Source organism: Hypomesus nipponensis, chromosome 18, assembly GCF_054491055.1.
Source record: "Hypomesus nipponensis isolate SF chromosome 18, ASM5449105v1, whole genome shotgun sequence".
In the NCBI taxonomy this organism is placed as follows: Eukaryota; Metazoa; Chordata; class Actinopteri; order Osmeriformes; family Osmeridae; genus Hypomesus; species Hypomesus nipponensis.
This window is the reverse complement of record NC_140378.1, coordinates 15,559,296-15,579,727: the sequence shown is the minus strand read 5'-3', so window position 1 is coordinate 15,579,727 and position 20,432 is coordinate 15,559,296. Positions and strand designations below refer to the sequence as shown.

The 20,432-nt window shown below is 47.3% G+C and overlaps 1 protein-coding gene across 1 annotated transcript; it reads right to left on the bottom strand.

Moving 5' to 3' along the window:
- Positions 1-740: 740 nt before the first annotated feature.
- Positions 741-18,730, bottom strand: grm6a (glutamate receptor, metabotropic 6a). The gene is made up of 10 exons (XM_084679661.1): positions 18,158-18,730; positions 9,507-9,723; positions 9,029-9,164; positions 7,262-7,416; positions 6,900-7,040; positions 6,560-6,760; positions 3,834-3,973; positions 3,055-3,678; positions 1,945-2,256; positions 741-980 (listed from the first exon to the last, which is right to left on the bottom strand). Exons 1-10 carry the CDS (start codon positions 18,728-18,730, stop codon positions 741-743), a joined length of 2,739 nt encoding a protein of 912 aa, XP_084535787.1.
- Positions 18,731-20,432: the final 1,702 nt, after the last annotated feature.

Below are 20,432 nucleotides of genomic sequence, written 5' to 3'. Positions count from 1 at the left end.
AGATGTCCACTGATGGGAGTAATATCCACATTAAGATATATAATTTTGGTAATTTCATGGTAACATGGCGATATTCGGTTCCAGTGAGTCAGTATCAGAACTGCAGAGAGCTGAGTGGTCTGGAAGAGAGTTCTCCGCTCAAGGGAGAGAGGGAAAGAGGACCAAAAGTAGGAGGATAGAGAGAGAGGGAGAAGAGTGTTCTGTTGAGATACGAGAGAGTAGAAATAAATTCAAAATGGTTTTACAGAGATTTAGGAAGGAGTAAGAGGTGCAGGAAGAGAGAGAGGGAGTGGGGTAGGGTGTGTGTAAAGATAGCGGTTAAGAGACATTCAAGGCTGGAAAAGCTCAGTGTGGGGTCATGGGGCATTCCAGAAAGCTACTTAAAGGGATTCTAGCCACCTTAGAAATGGTGACTACATCCATAAATACCGTCTCAGGAGGTGAATCAGGTCAATTAGGTATCTTTAGAGGACTTGGCTACAAGGCCACAGATCTTCCAGCAAAACTGCTTGAGGCTTAGTTAGACAGTCAGACAGAGTCAGTGGGCTGTCTCCTGGGAGTGATGGGTAGGTTTAAATCCCATTAAACTGAATGAGAGGTGCGTCTAACAAAAATCTAACCACCATATATACAAACCACTACTGCCTTGGCACCCCAATATATACAAAATGTCATCACTTTCCATGGTGAAATGGCTCAATGGTTGATTTCAAACCCACGCAGGACAACACCTACCTGGTTTACTGTGTTCTGTCTGGCTCTATCTTGGTCTCTCCATTGTGCTTGTCGTTGGACTTGGTGGAGAGGTGGGTAGACATGGTGGCTGCCTGGACCACGGCCTTGAAGCTTCTCTTCCTCTTCTGGACGTTCTGTTCGGGGTGGAAGAGGATGACGTAGACCTTGGGCATGTAGAGCATCCCCAGCGACACAGAGGCACTCAGACTCATGGAGACAGTCAGCGTGGTGGTCTGGATGAACATCTAGGACGGAGGTAGGGCAGGTCAGTCCACCGCGCACCTACTTTCTCTTCCACACTCATTTGATTGACAGCTCTACAAGCCAATATCACAGGAGGAGGATGGGCACCGTATAAGTATGTGCTGCATTTATGTTCACTCTACGGTTCTGTATGTATTGGGAGACCACCAAGCCAGCAATACAATACTTCAGTACTGCACTAATTCCCTGAATGCATAGCATCACACAGGCTTATTAAGATGGAGGAACATTGTCCTCCCACACACACTCTTAATCTTGCTTCTACCACAATACACCCCAGCATTCACCCTCCTCCCCCTCCCTCCACCAATCCCCCCAACCCCTCAGAGGGTGGGTGCTGTCTTTGTCACCATGTCAAGGTGTGTCATACAACGATAAGGAGGAAGAAAAAACAGCTTCGCTGTATTTCATCCTCCTCTCCTCTCTTCCTCCACTTTCTTCCTCTCATTCCCATATCAAAGGATGTCTCAAACGGACACAACTGTCTGCTTGGCAACTTGAGAATGTTATCACGAGACAGCCAGCTTGTTCCCCTTCTCTAATATTCTCATTTAGCCTATTGTTCATTTTAAAGGCTGAACATCTACAGAAGTACACAGACGAGGAAGTGTAGAAGGCACAGCCAGTAAGCTGCCGCCCCACACACATACTACATTCACCCCACAACAGACCAATCTGCGGCCCAGAAAACATGGATTCCTGGTAGTGTGTCCCGCTAACACGCCAAACAATCCATCCTTCTTCAGCTGTTTAATGTATTTGGGACCAAGTACATAAGAAAAGACATGAAGAAAGGAGAGAAGAGCGATAAGAAGAAAAGAAAGAAGAAGAAAAAGGGCAAGAAGAAAAAAGAAGAAAAGCGAAGCGTGAAGAAGGACTAGTAAACACCAAAATGCTCGACACAATTCCACCTCTCCTCCTCCATGCAAACTCCATCTTACTTACCTTCTCTGTGGACTGGGCTGTACCAAAGAAGATGGGCACGAAGGCCAGCCAGATGATGCAGGTGGTGTACATGGTGAATCCTATCGGCTTGGCCTCATTGAAGGTCTCGGGCACACCCCGGCTTTTCACAGCGTAGACGGTGCAGGTAACCATGAGAACAATGCTGTAGCTCAGACAGCAGATGAGCGAGAGGTCCGACATGTCACACTTCAGGACCCCGCGGGCCAGCTCAGGGTTGGGGGGGCGCTGCTCCTCGTAGTCGATGGTGGTGTGAGGGGGGACCACCGCGAACCAAACAAACACCCCTAGGACCTTAGAGGGCACAACAGAAGCTAGGTTCACCGAGATGGACCTCATATACAGTGTGCAGTATGTATAAATAACCATGAACCAGTGACCAGAACACACACAGTAGGAACGACATTTGAATCTAGGTTGCTTAGTTACGTTTGATATCCGCTCTGCAGTGAGCAGATACAGTATGGGCTGTCAGAAGAAGTCTGGATCCTGCGTCAGTCATCTCTGAGCCTGCACTGCGTGTGACAGGTACCACACCCAGCTGGTGTGAACTCTATCTCACCATATGCTGCCACACACATACACACTGAAACTCACTCTCTCACATGCTCTCTCTTTCTCTGTCTATCTTTTTTTCTGTGTTGCATATCATTGTAGTATTGATCAAACTGTAGTAAGCATAATTTAATAGCTGGCTTTCAGAAAAAGAGGATCTAGATCTCCACAGGAAGCACGGGAAATACAAGGCGTCACATTGCACAGATACACTACACTACTGCCAACTACCAATCAATTAATACTACATACAGCAAAGACCTGTGAGACACAAGGAACAGGGACAGAGACAAAGTGAGAGAGGCAAAAGAAGGATGGGGGTTTAGAGGGGGAGCGAGGCAGATGTACATTTCTGATGCCATGTTTGGAATGTCTAACTGCCTTCCAGGGATGAGAAAGAGAGAGAATAAAGAGGAACCAACTAAAGAATTCCCAAAATATCATGATAAGGTAAGCAAGCTGGCCTACGAGCCCAGTTTACTCCTGTCCAATTTAACACAGTGTGCGAGAGCAAGAGAGACAGACAGAAAGACGTACCTGTACAGATATAAGGACGAAGGTGATGACGAGCTGAGAGGTGGGGCTGATGAACCTGGGCGGAGACACGGACTTCTTGCCCTGCTCGAAGATGCGGTAGATCCGGTTGGTCTTGGTCAGCATGGCAGAGTAGGTGATGGACATGCCCAGGCCCAGCAGCAGTCTCCGGAAGGCACACACCACGGCGCCGGGCTCGGCGATCATCAGGAAGGTGATCAGATAGATGAGGAAGATGCCCGTCAGCAGCACGTAGCTCAGCTCGCGGCCCGAGGCGCGCACGATGGGCGTGTCGTTGAAGCGGATGAAGGTGACGACCACGGAGGACGTGGCGAGGATGCCCAGGATGGCGAGGAAGACGGGGATGATGGCCCAGGGCGAGTGCCACTCCAGCTTGATGATGGGCGTGGAGCGGCAGGACGTGCGGTTGGGGGTGGGCCTCATGTCGAAGGGGCAGGTCTCGCAGGTGAGCTCGTCCAGCTGGTACTGGTAGCCGTCGCAGAGCTCGCAGTGCCAGCAGCAGGGCACGCCCTTCACCATCTTCTTCCTCTCTCCGGGGGCACAGGGGAAGCTGCAGACGGAGTCTGGGATCTGCCGGTCGCCACCTGACCACTGCATCTCCTCCACCTGGAGGGAGGGGGGGGGGGGGAGAGAAGGTACTTCTGACTGGTCATTCAACTGGCCAGGGACCTTTACTCACATCCTACATATCAATGAAACTTTGTCCCTTTTTGTCCACGTGAGAGTAAGCAATGAGTGACGGCACAGTCGCTGGGAGTTACATTGAGTCGAAGGTTGTTGGTCCACTGTCCGATGACTCTGTAGCCAGGGTTGGTGGTGTTGGACATCTGGAACTGGAATATGTCGTAGCGCCCCGGGGCGTCTCCATTCTCATTGAACAGAACCCCAGTTCCTGCACTGCCTACAGAACCACACAGGAACACAAAGCATCACGAGAACTGATGTGGTTTGGGCACTGCCGACCTATGATGGAGAGCTGCATCAGAATAAATGTGAATAATGAAAAAAGAAAAAAGAATGTGGATATAATCATACCTCATGCCAATCAGTGAATTATTCAATGAGCTTAATTACAAAATCAATCACAGAGTAATTGCACAAACACAAGTTCAAGTTACTAGAGTATAGTCCAACCCCCTCATTATTCATCCTTACAGTAATTGCACATTGTTCATACAGTTGCTAGAACAGTCTGCCCTTGGCTTTGAAAGGCAACAGTACAGAATGATCCTGTAATTTACAGGCATCCGCATTTCCGTCTCTGTATAGAGATGCAGAATGAGAGGGAGCATCTTTAAGTCATCTCATTCTTCATTACACAACACAAGAGAACAGAAATTGACATTCATGTATAAGACGGAGAGAGAGAGATTTCGAAAAAGCAGATACTCTACTGATTTGGAACTCTGGCTATCTGTATTTCACCATCCATTTGCCAAATGTGTATTGATATGTGTACTCTTGCTACATAATTGTATTCAGCCTCTTGTCTCTGCCTCTCTGTGTCAATGACTATCTCTGGAGGAGGGGATCCCTTACTGAATTGCTCTTCCCAAGGTTTCCTCCATTTTTCTCTTTTCCCCTTGTCTTCTTTGAGGGTTCAGGTTGGTTTAGGTGCAGTTCTATAGGCGTGTGTGAACCCTGTGTAACGTTACTTGTGAACATTGCTACACAAATAAAATGAGATCTGATTAGATTCGATTTACCGAGATCAGACTGTACTCTAAAAACGGAAAGAAAAACAGAGAAGAGTAAGAGAGGGGAAAAGCAAGAGAGGGAGGCAAAAAACAGCAAACTAACTCGCTATGTACTCCCCCTCTCTTGCTTATTCCTCAGAGCGTTCCACAGCCCTCTACCTCAACCCAAACAGCTGGCTCAGCTGAATAATTCATCCCCAACCCTTCTTTCCCAAAAGATCACACCCCAAACGCACGTCTCCCTTCATTTCCACATGATTGTCACAATAACAGAAAACAAAATCCAAAAGAACAAATGCATCAATGCAGAATGACCCCAACCCCTGATTGGGACCAATGAAGATTTGAATCAAAGCACCGATGAGAAAGGTGTTCATAAACAACTGAATCACACCACAAGCCCAGCAGAGGTTATTGTTATCGAGCTACAATGGGTAAGCAGGTGTTTAATTCGGAGGGGTTTTACAACCGAATGCTAATGAGTGCTCTTCTCTGACCACCTGAACAGCTAGCGAAGCCAGTGTGTTTTTAGACTCTATGTACTGTCACATTCAAACCCTCCAGGTACTGCTGGTCTGCTGAACAAGACAGGGCTTGGGTCATCAATGGAATCTTCAGTCTGGATGTTCTTGTTCAAATACAAGCCCCTCCCACCTGACACTCCAGACAGACTCAAGCCTATGCTAGGATTTCAAATACTGTCCCATAAATAGGCCCAAAATGGGCCTCGGGACGCGAAGGCTGTCTGGATTGAGCTATGCACTGTTAGCAGCTAACTCACTTTCCATTGAAGTGGACTGACCGTGAGCAGAGCCAGAGTTGACTACTGTCCTGTATAATTAGATATAACTAAGGGACGAAGCGAGACATTTGGCCAACCTATACGGCATTGGGAAAGAGCAAGGCTGAGGCTGAGGCTGAGGCTGGGGCTGGGGCTGCGGCTGGGGCCAGGCAGATTCTCTGTGGCAGTAATGCATATTACTTGTTCAGGCTCCCCTCAGGCTCTCCCTTCCTCCCTCCATCCCTCACCCCAGGCCCTCATCCCCCTTCGCCAGAGTGTTCACAGATGACAGAGACACGACATGGACTCACGGCGGGAGTGTAGAGCTAAAAGAACCCAGTTTTCATCGAAAGCCCCCCGCTCAGCTTCTCTCCCCATGCCACCAGAGCATGGGGAGAGGGGAGAGGCATGGTGGACGACCGGGGAGAGATGGGGGAGAGGGGGGAGATAGGGCAGAAAGCCTATTTCCTCATTGGTGTGTCAAAAGAGCAAAGGGAACGATAGGGTTAGACAGTTAAACCTGAGGGACATCAGGGGACATAAGGGAAGATAAGAGAGAGGGCAGAGAGACACTGACGGAAGAGGGGAGGCAAAAAGAGAACGTGGGTGGCAACAGAGAGGAGAAAGAGAAGGAAGCAAAGAATAAGAGGATGAGCGTGTCGTGTTGTGCCTGAAGTTAGACTGTGGGACAGAAGGCTGACATCTCTCCTCCCTCACCAGAGGCCTGGCCTGCACGCGAGCACTAGGGCGAGGGAGAGAGACTAGACACACGTACACACACGGGCAGATGGGCACAAACACACACAAGCTCGTGTGGAAATGCACACAAAACTGTACCAGCACACACACACACAAACACCAAGAACATGCAATGTCCATCATAAACACCTTCCAGGACTAAAACACTGTCGTGACATCCCTTCTCCTACAAGTGAAAAGTCCTCGGAAACGGGTTTTCGGACCCAGAATCAGAGCCATGTGCCTGAGCTCAGACACAGGCCTTCCTCACCGTTGAAGCCGACGGCTCGTATGTAGCTGAGCAGCAGGCGTCCCTCCACAGGGTCCATCTTGTCGCAGACCCCCACGGAACCGGGACACAGGTCCTGGTGCATGTTGTGCAGGGCGTGAGCCATGGCGTACACTGCGTCTATCACAAACTGCACCTTCCCCTCCTGCTCGTAGGGGGTGTCCCGACCGATGCGCTCCTCACCTGGGGAGGGGGGAGGGGGGAGGGGGGAGCGGGGAGGGGGGAGGGGGGAGGGGGGAGGGGGGAGATAAAAGCCATGTCACACGTCTGCCAGTGGAACCAGCTTGTGTCCCTCACATGTGTTTGTGTGTCTGTAGGGCACCTGTGCATTTCTTCTTCTCACTGTCGATTTTGATCCCGGGCCGGGTGAGTTTGCAGCGGAAGTCATCTTCCCAGAACTCGGCGAACCAGATGTTCCTGCGGTTGTTCTCCAGGGAACGAGAGGTGAAGTACTGGTCAAACCCTGGATGGCGACACCAAGGAACACACACACACAGACTCAGGGAAGCTCATCGGTGTGTGTGTGTGTGTTTATGTCCTATTGAGGCATGTCTGAGGTTGGCATACCTTGTGTTTACACATCTTTGAAGGTGTCTGGGGACAGTGTGTGTGAATAACAGTGTGTGTGAATAACAGTGTGTGTGAATAACAGTGTGTGTGAATGACAGTGTGTGCGTGTGTTACCCTCGATGGAGGCTCTCTTGGGCAGGATGGTGACGGCCCCCTCAGCCACGTCCTCCTGCTCCACGATTGGGGAGTTCTTCGCCCCCCAGCTGTCCGACCCCACAAACAGGAAGTGACCTGTAAGGTTAGCCCTTTTTGCCGCCTCCAGGACACGTCTGTAGGCAGAAGCAGAGGGATTTAAAAGTACAGGTGTAGGCTACTCAGAGAACTACAACTACAACAGGCAAGTCTTGGTTCCTTGATGAAATTCAAACCTTAAAAAATACATTGGAGTGGGGAACACAAACACACACACAGACTCCCCAGAATTGTTTTCAAAAGACAGCATTGTTTATGATGTGACACCTGCCATGATGCTCTGGAGAGCAAGGAGCTGCATCACTGAGGAAGATTAAACACTGCCGTTCCCTCAATGCTAGCTGGCAGCTTCTGGCTTCATACGCTGTGTTGGTTTATGTATAAAGCTATGTATTAGTATACCATATATTATACATACAGTATGCATTTACACCAGCTCGACTGACGCCCATCGTGGCCACCAGCCTGTCTCAGTCACAGTGTCATACACACACGGCTGGGATGAAAGTCTATCACTGTCTGAGCAAATCCAATAACCTACAGTATGCAAATACTGACTCGTAAGTCATATGATTCTGTCTCGTTCTTTTGTCTTCCTGTCTTCCTTCTTTTTTTCTCCTCCTCCTTCTTTCTTATCTTCCGTCCTCTGTTCCTTCCTACACACGGCCGTGTTTCCACAGTCTTTGAACGCCTGTCCTGTCAGCAGAGAGACTGCAGAGAGGCTGCAGAGTGACGCTAGACAGTCAGATGCTGCTGTCCTGCGTCTCCAGATGTCTGAATGAGAGGCAGCCTTTGGCGGCTGCTGCTGAAGGAAGCCAGGCGGGGTAGAGGGAGAGAGAGGCAGCCTCCTCATCAGTCACACAACAGAACCGACAGCGAGCTGTCCTTGTGGTTGCACACTGTGATGCAGAGGAAGCACATCACTGGCTCTCCTGGTGTGGGTCTGGATGACTCAACAGCTTCTATGTGGCTGCTCGGTACATTTCCTTGTTTTCAAATTGGAAAATACAATGCTAAGACACAAGCTTGTGTTTGTGTCTGTGTGTGTGTGTGTTTGTGTCTGTGTGAGGGGGTGTGTTTGTGTATTTGTGTGTGTGTGTTTGTGTGTGTGCGTGGATCATTCCACCTACAGTGGATGTATGACTCTATTAAGCATTCCAGGGTGTTCCAACACACATAGTTCATCCTCCTCTCCACTCAAGCTTGAACCAACAATGAGGACAAAAAGAGCCTCTCTCACCAAAACACAGTCGACACAATCTATCCTTTTCCCCTCTGCCGCAGTTCCACTTGATGCAGGGGCCAAACACGCAGGGTGATGTAAGCTCCCGAATGCTTGAACGGCCTCAGAGTGGGAAAGGGCCATACATGTCCCCTACCTGCTCGAACAGCGTTCTAACAGCACAAGACTGTGCAACAGTTCTGTTCAGCACAGTCCTAGTATTCAAATTCAAAATCAGTTGTCCCCTTGTTCCTTCATTAAAAAAGGGACTCTAGCACACGGGTACTGTTATCTCATACTGTAGGCTAGTAGGCACATTCTTATCTGTCTCTCCTGGATCCTCCATCTTTTCCTCTCTCTTTCTGTCTATCACTGTCTATGTCTCTCTATATTAAAATGATCTTCTTCTTCCTCTCTCCCTCTGCTGTGTGTGTAATGCTGAATGTGTGTGTATTCTGATGCCTCACTTGATGTCATCCTCATTGGCAAAGATGATGACTCCGCGAGCATTAGACGTTTCCATCAACCTCTTGACGATCTTATCAAACTCTCCGGGCTTCGGTTCCCGTGGGATCTTCAGTGACTGGGCGATACACACACCTCCTTCAGATGAAACACACACACACGCACGCACACGCATACACACACAGGAACATTGATGTGTAGACCGAACCAGGGAAAATGAGACATATGAGTGAAAATAAAACATCGATGCCATCAATAATTTATAATTACAATGATTAGAGGTGCAGAAGCTACGATGTTCACAAGGTTATCCATGCAGCGTCCACATTAGGGAGTACCACTTCAAAACGGCCTTGTACAGTGGTATTCAGGAGAAGAGAGGAGATGAGATGAGTGGAGGAGATGACATGAGTGGAGGAGAGAAGAGGAAGAGAGGAAATTATATGAATCAAATAGGAAAGGAAAGCGTGTCAACTGTACCTGCCTCACGAGAGATCTGCATGAAGGCATCCACTCCGCTCTCTCCATAGTTTCCCTCAGAGGCCAGGGTGGAGACATAGTTCCAGCCCATGGCTTTGACGATGTCCACCATGGCCTGGGCCTGGTAGGAGTCTGGAGGCACCACCCTGGAGAAGAAGTCATAGCGGTTGTTGTCACTCAGCTCTGGGGCTGTAGACGCGTAGCTGATCTGAGGGATCTGGAGGTGAGAGAGAGAGAGAGAGAGAGAGAGAGAGAGAGAGAGAGAGAGAGAGAGAGAGAGAGAGAGAGAGAGAGAGAGAGAGAGAGAGAGAGAGAGAGAGAGAGAGAGAGAGAGAGAGGTGAGTTAGTGATGCATTAGAAGAGGGTAAATGCTGTTGTCAGTCTGCTCTGGGGCTGAGAGGAGGAAGCGGTAGAAGATAGTCGTGAGTTTTGACGGAGGACATGAGAGTAAATCACTGATCTGTTGTATTGTAGGACATGTGTTGCATAATATACAGACATGAATCTGTGTGACTACACACACACAGTGACATAGTTCCGAGCTTGTGTAATAGGTTTATAGTCCTGGTGACCATCCGATTGTCTGGGTGTCTGACGCTACCACATTCATTTGCTCTCAGACTAACTGATCACTATTAGGAGCCGAGAAGGTAGACAGAGAGAGAGACAGAGAGACAGAGAGAGAGAAAGAGAGAGAGAGAGAGAGAGAGAGACAGAGAGAGAGAGAGAGAGAGAGAGACAGAGAGAGAGAGAGAGAGAGAGAGAGAGAGAGAGAGAGAGAGAGAGAGAGAGAGAAAGAGAAGGGAATGTGCTGGGGAGAAGGAGAGAGAGAAGAGGGAGAGGGGAACCATTTGAGAGATTATTGGTTGGGATTAATGAGATTTTAGTCAAATGAAGAGCAGCTCAGAGGGAGTTGAAGGGGAGAGGAAGAGATCAGGGGGCCGGTGTCAGGTGTCCACCACACAATAGGTTTATCACTGACCACCGGATGAAGTTCACCTCCTTAGACACGTAGCCACAAACCCATTCATAAACACATGTACTGTACACAAACAAACGTGTGAACACATACGCGCACAGAATGAGAACACACATGCGCACACACATTCCTGTGCATACAGATGCATGCCCACACACACTTTTGTGCTTTTGCACAAAAGGCTCCCTTTGAACCATATGACATCTGACGTATTCAAGGAAAGGTTAAGCCTACAATAGAAACACATTTTTAGTTGGAAAGGTTTCCTTTCCTTTTTAGTTACTGTGTCACTTTTAATAACCGGATGTTTCTTTGGTTACAAGAGCAGATCTGGTTTAAAAAAGAGTTTGTTTCTTTTTTTCAGTGTGAAACAGACCAGAGGCTGACCAAACAGATTCTGTATCACAACACTCCACTCTCATCTTACCGAGAACCTGCTCACAAATCCACTGTTTTAATCACTATAATGGTGCTCTCTTTCTGCTCTCCACAGTACAGCCCTATCAAACCCTGTGTGTGTGTGTGTGTGTGTGTGTGTGTGTGTGTGTGCATGCCTGCCTATCTGTATGCTTCATATGTGATGTATGATTGCTATCGGTCAAATGCTACACATGAAGCGTGTTGTTGTTTATCTAAGGTAACGTGGAGTTCAAGTGCAGTTTTCCTTGTGGCTCCTTAAGCCTTGCCTGCCCTGTGGAAATGACGCATTATTACAGACAGGACGGATGCTCCTTGAGGACATGCTAATCTCTCTGAAATACTCATTAATTAAAACTCAAAGTTCTCATATATGCTCACCAGGGACCACATTGCATTCTGAGACTCTTGAGTTGGGTGAAACATGTAAAGACTGACAAATCCTCAAATCCTGTTTCAGTGTTGTTAACAGGAAATCTGTAATAGCATTCCACTGATATAGAGAGGAACCTGTGGTATGGGTATGAACTGTATTAATATGCATTTGTCATGTACATATTGCAGACTTGTATAGCATGCATGCATAATACATACTGGACGCTAAGTATGAATGCTTCCCCTGTCTGTCATAAGTGTCCTAGTTTAATTGACAGGTGCTGTAGGCTCCACCCTTGTCTGTATTGACTTCACTCTCTCAGGAGAGAGAATGCTAAATGATGCATGACCCCCATCCTGACTAGCGCTAACACTTACTCTAAAGCTAGCTCTGGCGCTAAAGCTGCCGCTGTGCTTGAAACAGAGCGTCATCCCATTTGGAAGGTTTGAGCAGCTGTTGAACAACCAGACTCCCCTTAGACTGACGGCATAGAAACCCACAGAGGCATTTAATATCCAGAGAGCAATCTAATTCCAGCTGCTGGCGGTCAGGTGATGCTGGAGTGGACCAGAGCTGTTTGTGGGGGAGAGAGAGAGAGAGAGAGAGAGAGAGAGAGAGAGAGAGAGAGAGAGAGAGAGAGAGAGAGAGAGAGAGAGAGAGAGAGAGAGAGAGAGAGAGTGTGAGGCAGATAGAGAGGGAGACAGGGGGAGAGAGAGAGAGAGAGAGACAGAGAGAGATCGAGGGAGGGAGGGAGGGAGGGAGGGAGGCAGAGAGAGAGAGAGAGAGAGAGAGAGAGAGAGAGAGAGAGAGAGAGAGAGTGTGAGGCAGATAGAGAGGGAGACAGGGGGAGAGAGAGAAAGAGGGAGACAGAGAGAGATCGAGGGAGGGAGGGAGGGAGGCAGAGAGAGAGAGAGAGAGAGAGGGAGAGAGAGAGAGGTGAGTTAGGGATGCATTAGAAGAGGATAGATGCGTGTGGGGGAGAAAGCAGGAGGTGGACGGTGGCCTTCTGATAAAACAGGTCAAGGCTCCATTCTCATATGAATAGATGTGACAATGTGCGGATGATTTATATAGGCTTTTGATTAGCTAACATATGTCACAACGGCTTATGGCTTATTGAGTGTAAAGCAGGTCTGAACTTCAACAGATATCTACCAGCTGCCTTATTGGACATTCTATCAGGAAGTATCTAAGCCTTCTGAGCTGGCTCTGTCCCAGCTCCACCCTGAATATAGTTTCTGCTGCTGGCGCTAATTTGGTTAATTTCCTAAATGTATTTGAGTCTGATGCTTAGAAAGACAGAAAGGAAAAATACAGATAACAGATAAAGGAGGAGGAGAGGAGGGGCTGAGAGAGACAATGGAAAAACAGAGCTCCATGGAGAGAGGGCATTAAAGTGAACCGAAAGCAATCAAAAAGAAAAAAAACACAAATCAAGGAGAATTGTTATCCAATGGCCTGTGAATGTTAGTTTTTCTTTTAGTCTTCCCCTCCCTCCAGTTCAGCTATGTTAAGCCTGGGAGAGGGACTGTCCTCCGGGCCTCAGCGTGTCGGGGAAGCCCTGATCCTCTGCAGCTCTGGTCAGACACCACAGTGTCTGACGCGTTATCTGGTCCTTAGACCCCCATAACTGGATTAGTGAAAAGGATGTGTCGCTAAGCTGCCCACAGAGTGACAGCCATAGAGGAGAGGGAACACAAATCATCGTCTTACTCGGAAGGATTCCTTTCCATAAAAGATCCCATTGTGAAATGTAGACGTTGGCATTCACAAAGATTGGCACAGCTCCAGGTGGCTTATACTACGCATACTGTACGTTGCTCCGTGTGTTCCGGTACTGCAGGGGGCTACAGTATTGCGAACCCTGTAAGAGGCAGTGTTTACCTCATGGAGATACACTGGATCCATTTGTGAGCCTGAGAGGAGCCGCCCTCCAAATGGAATATTAGTATGGATGCGCTACTGTGGACACTGACGTTAAAAAATTGAGTGGCTAAAGCTGTTCCCTGGACTTAAATGCAATGTCTCGTCATGAAAGATAGATGGAGAGCGAGTGTTCACGGGCACATCTCCACCGACTCCATCATCCCAGAAAAATCTGTAATTATGCAACTAGCTCTCGGAATGAGAGAGAGACAGAGAGAGACAGAGAGACAGAGAGAGAGATAGACAGAGAGACAGAGAGAGAGATAGAGAGAGAGAGAGAGAGAGAGAGAGAGAGAGAGAGTGAGAGAGAGAGAGAGAGTGATGGAGTGGGGGAGACAGAGGCAGAGCGACAGAGAGAAAAAAGGCCGTAAATGGGAAAAAAGGAGAAACAGAAAGACTAAACAAGATCAAAAGTAGAGGGAAAAAACACAGAAAGATAGCTCGAGACAGAGGGAGAGAGAGTGAAAGGAGATGGAAGGATATTGAAAGAGAGAGTCTATCTGAGCTGTTTTAGCATTCGAGCCTGCCATAACCTGTTTGTAATCAGCAAAAGTGCAGGTTGGAGGATATCGGGGATGGGAGAACAACACAGATGACAGGGTGTGCATGCGTGTAGCTGTCCCTTTTCCCAGCATGCCTTGAGCCTGCAGCTCTCTGCTAGATTAGAGACGAGGGGTCTGTAGCCCACCCACTGGAGCTGGGGTTGGTCTGAGGTCATTGTGTGTAGTGGACGTGGTTTAATAACATGAGGGTCAATGGGAGACACTTCATGTAAGACTTGGGGGGGATGTTCTTTTGGTCTGGTGGTTATTATTGCATTGGTGTGACAAACCCAATACTCAATTGTCAATTACATTTGGAAAGAGGGCTGAATGGAGCAATATTATTTTATATCCATCAAACATGGCTAGTTGAAGGGTAAGCGACAGTAAGAACAAATGGGGAAACCTGCCAATGACTGTCTGGCTCAAACATCACTAGTGGCATCCTGACAGCTTCTACCAACATGGTCACTCAACGCAATTTCACAGACATTGCAGTGGAAAGGAAAGTGACAGTTATGGTGTGTCGGATTGTTGGCTAAGGAGATGTTCTGCAGCCCAACACAGCTGTCGGGCACATTAAGAGTATGGCAGACAGAAGCAAACGCTCAATGATCTCATAGGGTAAAGAGAGCTGACAGTTTTGACGCAACTTTACAGCACTTTACACGGCTCGCTACTTCACACAATAGAACCGACTCAGTATTTTATCTTCAGGTTCCTCAAATTGCATTTTTATGTCTTCATTTAATTCTGAGTAATGACTGCAAAATGTGACAGTTTTTCAAAGCTTTTAACATCTTTATTATTTAGCTTCCAACTCAAATGAGGTTCAAAGTATAATAACAGACAATTAGAAGTCCTTGTTTTCTGTGGGTCTTTCTGCTTCGGCGCTCTTCATCTCTCCCTACAGTAAAGTATGTATTTAATGAAGGGAGCAGGGCCAGTGTTCCGCTCCACTCTCTGCTCCATTGTCCAGCTTGCTTCTGAATTAGCTGCTTTAATTAGCCCATTGTCTTCCCTCCCCTGCCCCTGACTGGAGCACATGGTTCAGGCTTGCTTCGCCTCTATTTTCATGCTCTTCTATTTGAAGGGACGACGGCTGCCAACTTCACTGAATAACAAATACAATTTCAACGCATTGATGGGCGGATAAATCAGATGTTACGTTTCTGTTCTCGGCTAGAGAGATGGATTAGGGTTAACTGGGGTCAGCTTCTTGTTAGAGCAGTGGGAGTTTATATTAGTAATTGTTGTTCTACAGTCTTGTTGCTGTACAGTGACTTGTTTACTACACAGACAAGATTATATAATGTTGTTAAATATACACTTGAGGTGTGCCTAAAAGTGCGCCCTGATATGGGCCTGATTCACCTACAAGAAACCAGTGGAAAAGTGTTCAAAGTGAAAATAATTATAAATGACTCAAATGTTTGAAATGTATCTATCAGGATAAGCCACTTCAGATGAATGATCTCGTTTTCGAGGGGGTCCTATACCATGACAAGTTTCATTTCTGTATTTGGTCTGAAAGTTTGTATGTGAAAGAGTCTGAAAGTCTATGCATGTTATTGAGAGAAGCCAAACAAAACATCTATATACAGTATAATGGAAATAATTCTGGTTTCCATGTAAGTGTATAATTTCTTTGTCTTTTTTGTGTGATAACAAATGTGCTTTTCTGATACACTTTACTTGTTGATGTGGTCCGATACTCAGATACAATACCCTGTGCAGTCAGACAGATGCAATCTCTTACAATCAATTTCCCTGTCCTCTTGTTCTGTACACTTAAAAAAGCAAAGGGACTATCTACAATACAGTTACATTTCACACAACAATTCCCTCCCCTTACATAAGAGCCATGTAGGAGGGGATTTGCGTGTTAGAGGAACGGAAGAGAAGTGATGAGGAGAATGGAGGAGAAGTGGAGTGGCGAGGAGGAGAGGGGCATTCTGTTTGAGCTTCCAGTGAGGAGCAAATCTCAACATTAGTCACAGGGATTCACCATTCTCATGTATTTGGCAGTGGATCCTTCTCTTTCTTATTCCTTCCTTCATTCCTTCTCTCCCTCTTTCTCCTTATCTCGCTCCCTCTCTCCTTCTTTAGCTCACTTTGTCTCTCTCTTCCTCCCTCTCTCTCTCTAGCTACCTCTTTCCCTACTTTTTTCTCTCTCTCTCTCTCCCTCCCTCCCTCCCTCCCTCCCTCCCTCCCTCCCTCCCTCCCTCCCTCCCTCCCTCCCTCCCTCCCTCCCTCCCTCCCTCCCTCCCCCCCTCCCTCCCTCCCTCCCTCCCTCCATCCATCCCTCCCTCCCTCCCTCCCTCCCTCTCTCTTTCTCTCTCGAGATCTGCTCTCCCTGAAGACCAACCAGAGTCACGGAGGAGACAGCAGTGTGAGGTAATGTAACAGATTTAAACTGGTTACAGCTTACTGCTCAATTGAAGTACTGCCCCCCAGAGCCATTGAGATAACTAGCTTCCTGGTGGTGTCAGGAGGTGGGGTGTGTGTAAATTAGAAGGCCAGAAGGTGAATCTTCTCTTGAGGGAAGATGGACCGGAACTACAAAACTCTGGAGGGATTGACAAGCAGCTAAGTGGTGCTAACACTTGTGCCGGTGTCATCAACAGGTTTTTTGGGGAATGTCTTGAGAAACTATAATATGTTATTGCTTAGTAACCCAAAGAGGGAAGGAGACAGATTTATACAATAAAGAAGTCAATGGATCATGCTCCAATAACACCTTGCAGCCTATTTTCATGTTTCATTTGTCAAAAGCTTGTAAGAGCTGCAAAGTGACACCTGTCACACAGAGACAGACTGACTGATGTCTGTAACTGTCACCCTAGCGCTACGCTTATTAAAAGAGAGACTGACAGGCTGGGGCTTGTAAACAACACACCTATTTGGTTCTCTCTGTTAACAAGGATATCTGATAAAATAAACTGATTAGGTTTTCAAATGAAGATGGGTTCAGTTGACACCCACTGCTGCCTTGGCAACGCATAGTCTTTGCCGTTTCCCCGCCTACCGTGTCCGGTATGATTTGTATCAATTCCTCGTTTCAGTAATACTTGATCCAGATGACTACATTCAAAGCACAACAAAGGACACATTTCCCGGACAATAGCTTTCATCGTACATTCATGGATTCAGTTTATCATACATATTCATAAATGTTGGCTATTTGTTCAAATTTACATACGTTCTTGTTTTGTCACCTTATCAACATCAGGCCTTTGATTTTATCCATTTCATCACACATTTATGACCCTGTATGTCCCCAGTGGGGATTAAAACCTGGTCTCCTCTAAACCCAGTCCTTGGACCAGGAGGACTTTGGATAGGTGTGTCCTAGTAAATATACTGTATATTCCAAACATGGTCGGGACACCTCCAGCCTCAGAAGACTTACTGGGTTTTCTCCAACACCATTCAAAATCCCTTCGGACCAATTCCATGGAGGAAACTGAAGGAAAAAACTGAATCCCTTGACGAATGCCAGAGAGAATGCCTTTTGTCCTTTGGTTCCATTCAAACATTCAATTACAGACACTTAGAATATTGGTACCGATATACTGTATATATGTCTTCTTTTAGATTTTTTCTGACTCTGGAAAGAGATGCTGCAGAGATATGAGCATTGTTTCACTGGCAAGTTGGTTGCTAATCATCTGTCTCAAAGCCAAACACTCTGTCCAGATCACACAACACGAGGCCAGACCCTTTGGGGCTGCGCAGAGCTGCAAACATGATTCGCTACACTTTCCAAATCCTCACTGTCAATTATCTACAGCGCTTGCTTGGGGCAAGGCCTTTCCCAGATCCGGACCATGTGACCAGACTCTCATTCAAAGGGGATTGTGGGTAAAGAAAGATCCTCCATGGTTTAGGATGAGAGACACACACTGGCACCTGACCTCAAAGAGTTTGACATGAGTAGCCTAACTCGTAGCCATGATCATGTACAAGATGTACAAACAGTGGCAAAGACTTGAAGCATATTAACTTAAAGGTGTAGGATACCCAAGAGCTTCAATCAATAGAATGAGGAGACACCTGTTGACCCTCTGATAGTCAAGGAGCTAGAGTAGGTGGTAAGAGACTAATGAAGACCTGTTGCTATGCTACAACACATGCTGGTTTCCCAGAACTCAATGTGCCTTCAACTTAAACTTCAGCAGATTAAATACTGCAATTCAACTAGGTTTCAGAAGCAGCACCGAGCAGCAACATAGACCCAACTCATATTTCAGCAGTGTGTGTGTGCGTGTGTGTGTGTGTGTGTGTACAGCATTAATATTTATAGGTGGTCTATGACAGCAAAACCGGTAATTCCCAGTGTAAAATGAATTAATTAAGTTGTATTATGTGTATCAAATGTATTTCCCAAGGTCCTCCACTCCTGACTCACCTCAAAAAGCCGAAGCACGTTGGCCACCATGATGGACACGGAGCTGGCTGACGCCCCGATCACTCCCACCACCCTCTCCGGCTTCCTGATGATGGGCGGCTCACCGTTGGAGCAGCGGATGTCAGACGTGTCCTTCTGGATCAGCGCCTGGACGAAGGTGAGCGACTGCTCCAGGGCGTAGGTGTCCCTGGAGCAGGTGTCCAGGATGCGGGCCCCCAGGGTGATGTTGGGCAGCAGCTCTGGGTCGGAGTTGATCTGGTCCAGGGCGTAGAGCATGGCCTCCATGCGGTGGATGCCCTTCTCCTTCTTGATCTCCCCGCAGGGAAGGCCGTGAGGCCCGCGCGAGTGCACGGGGAACAGCCCCCCCAGAGTGATGTCACCGGCGATTTTGATGGAGTGGGGGTGGAAGTGCTGGTGGGAGCAGGAGCCAGGCCACACCCCCAGACCTAGCCACACCCACAGCAGCCAAAGGAGGCGGGGCCAGTGGGTTGAGTGACAGGTTCTGCCCCAGGATACTCTGTATGGCTGGTGGTGAAGGCAGAGCCATGGGGGGGCGGACGATGATGACGTCATAGTGCTGGGATGTTACAGGTTGGAGTTTTCACCCTCAACTTGAGGCAGCTAAGAAAATATAAATAAAGCCATTGATCAATAAATCAATCCAATGTATTTTCATTACGTGTCACAGAGTGCTTTGCAGGCCCCAAACCTACCTCCTCCTGAGTGCCAGAGAAGCAGAGGGGTCAGGAGGGAAAAATGTCTACAGGGAAGAAGTCTGACAGGACACAGTCATCATAGTACTTTCAATGCCTGATAATCCACTCTGGTTATTGGTTCATGGCTTCAGAGCATAAATCGTTATAATAAATGTTCTATGTGAGGAAGACATAAATATATTTAGGCAAGAGACTGCAGACGCTTCAAGGATGCAGGGTAGACACCTTGACTAGGTCAGAAAAAAAGAAGTTCACTGTAGAATACAGATCTATGGATTGTGAGAGGAGACCAAAGTTTGGTTGTGACTATAAAGCATTTGTATTTTCTTCACTAGGGCAGGGTTTCTCATGTTTCTCATTCAGATAGCAGCTCAGGTCACAACCCGTGTGTTATAAGACGAGCTTACTCCAACAACGACAGCAGTCATAAGATTCATCAATCGTAAGCTATAATTAACCAAGTCCTACATCTCTGAAGTGAGCTTTGGCCAAGAAGAGCATGAAGTGTAAAGCAACTGGTGTTGACAAATCTGATTTGTATATAATATTGTATATATATGATTATTTATATATGATTTTGTGATGCAGGCCCAATGGAACCCCTCAGGTTCATAAGATGGGGCTACCAGAACATTGGCCACCACTAGGGCTTGTTTCTGCACTCGTTGTGAGGCCGGGTCTACCAGCTGCAGAAAGAGGGAGCACAATTGGGCTTCCCAGCTGCATGAGCAGCAAGACATACTATCAGGACAATGTAATGAACTGCTGCTGTGGCTTTTGAGATATGAGTCCAAGCATATCATCAGAGGAGTGGCATGGATATGGAGCCAGGAATGAGAGACAATGGAAGCAGAACAAATCCAATATGTGGGGAGAGCCCTACATTTCAATTAAGTACAATTACATGCAAATTGGTTTATAAAAAAGTGTCGAAAAGACATGAAAAGGCACAGTGACAGCACTATGTGTACCAATCCATAAATTCTACATTTGAGCCAGCTAGAAAATGAACACTGTGACATTTCCACTTCTTAAACAAAGTGAAGTCTCTCAGATTGGAAACTGGCTGACCCCTTCACTCTATCTTTGTGTGGTGCTGACCCCTGACACCTTCACTCTATCTCTGTTTGGTCAGATGGCTGAGCGGTTTGGAAGTCGGGCTTTTAATCAGAAAGTTGTTGGTTTGATTCCCAGCGTTGTGACGTTGTGTCCTTCGGCAAGGCATTTCACCCTACTTGCCTCAGGGGGAATGTCCCTGTACTTACTGTAAGTCGCTCTGGATAAGAGCGTCTGCTAAATGACTAAACGTAAATGTAATGTAATGTGTGGTCCTGACCCCTGACTGATCCATCAGTAGAACCTTGGGATGTGACTTCAGCACTTTTCAATCAGTATGAGAAACAGGGAAAGAAAGAAAAAGAGAAGGACACACCAAATGAAAGAAGGTGCTATTTTGCACTAGAAAGACTGTGATTCAGACACAGCTCATGATGTCCACGGGCGCTGGTGACTCATCAGACGGTACCAGGCGAGTGAGCGCAAGCCTGATGACGACCATC

Coding starts and splice junctions, on each gene's coding strand:
- grm6a (XM_084679661.1), bottom strand. CDS start 18,730: ATGACGTCATCATCGTCCGCCCCCCCATGGCTCTGCCTTCACCACCAG. Junction 7,417..9,028: donor GCCAATGAGGATGACATCAA/GTGAGGCATCAG, acceptor TTCTGCCTACAG/ACGTGTCCTGGAGGCGGCAA. Junction 981..1,944: donor CAGCCCAGTCCACAGAGAAG/GTAAGTAAGATG, acceptor CCTCCGTCCTAG/ATGTTCATCCAGACCACCAC.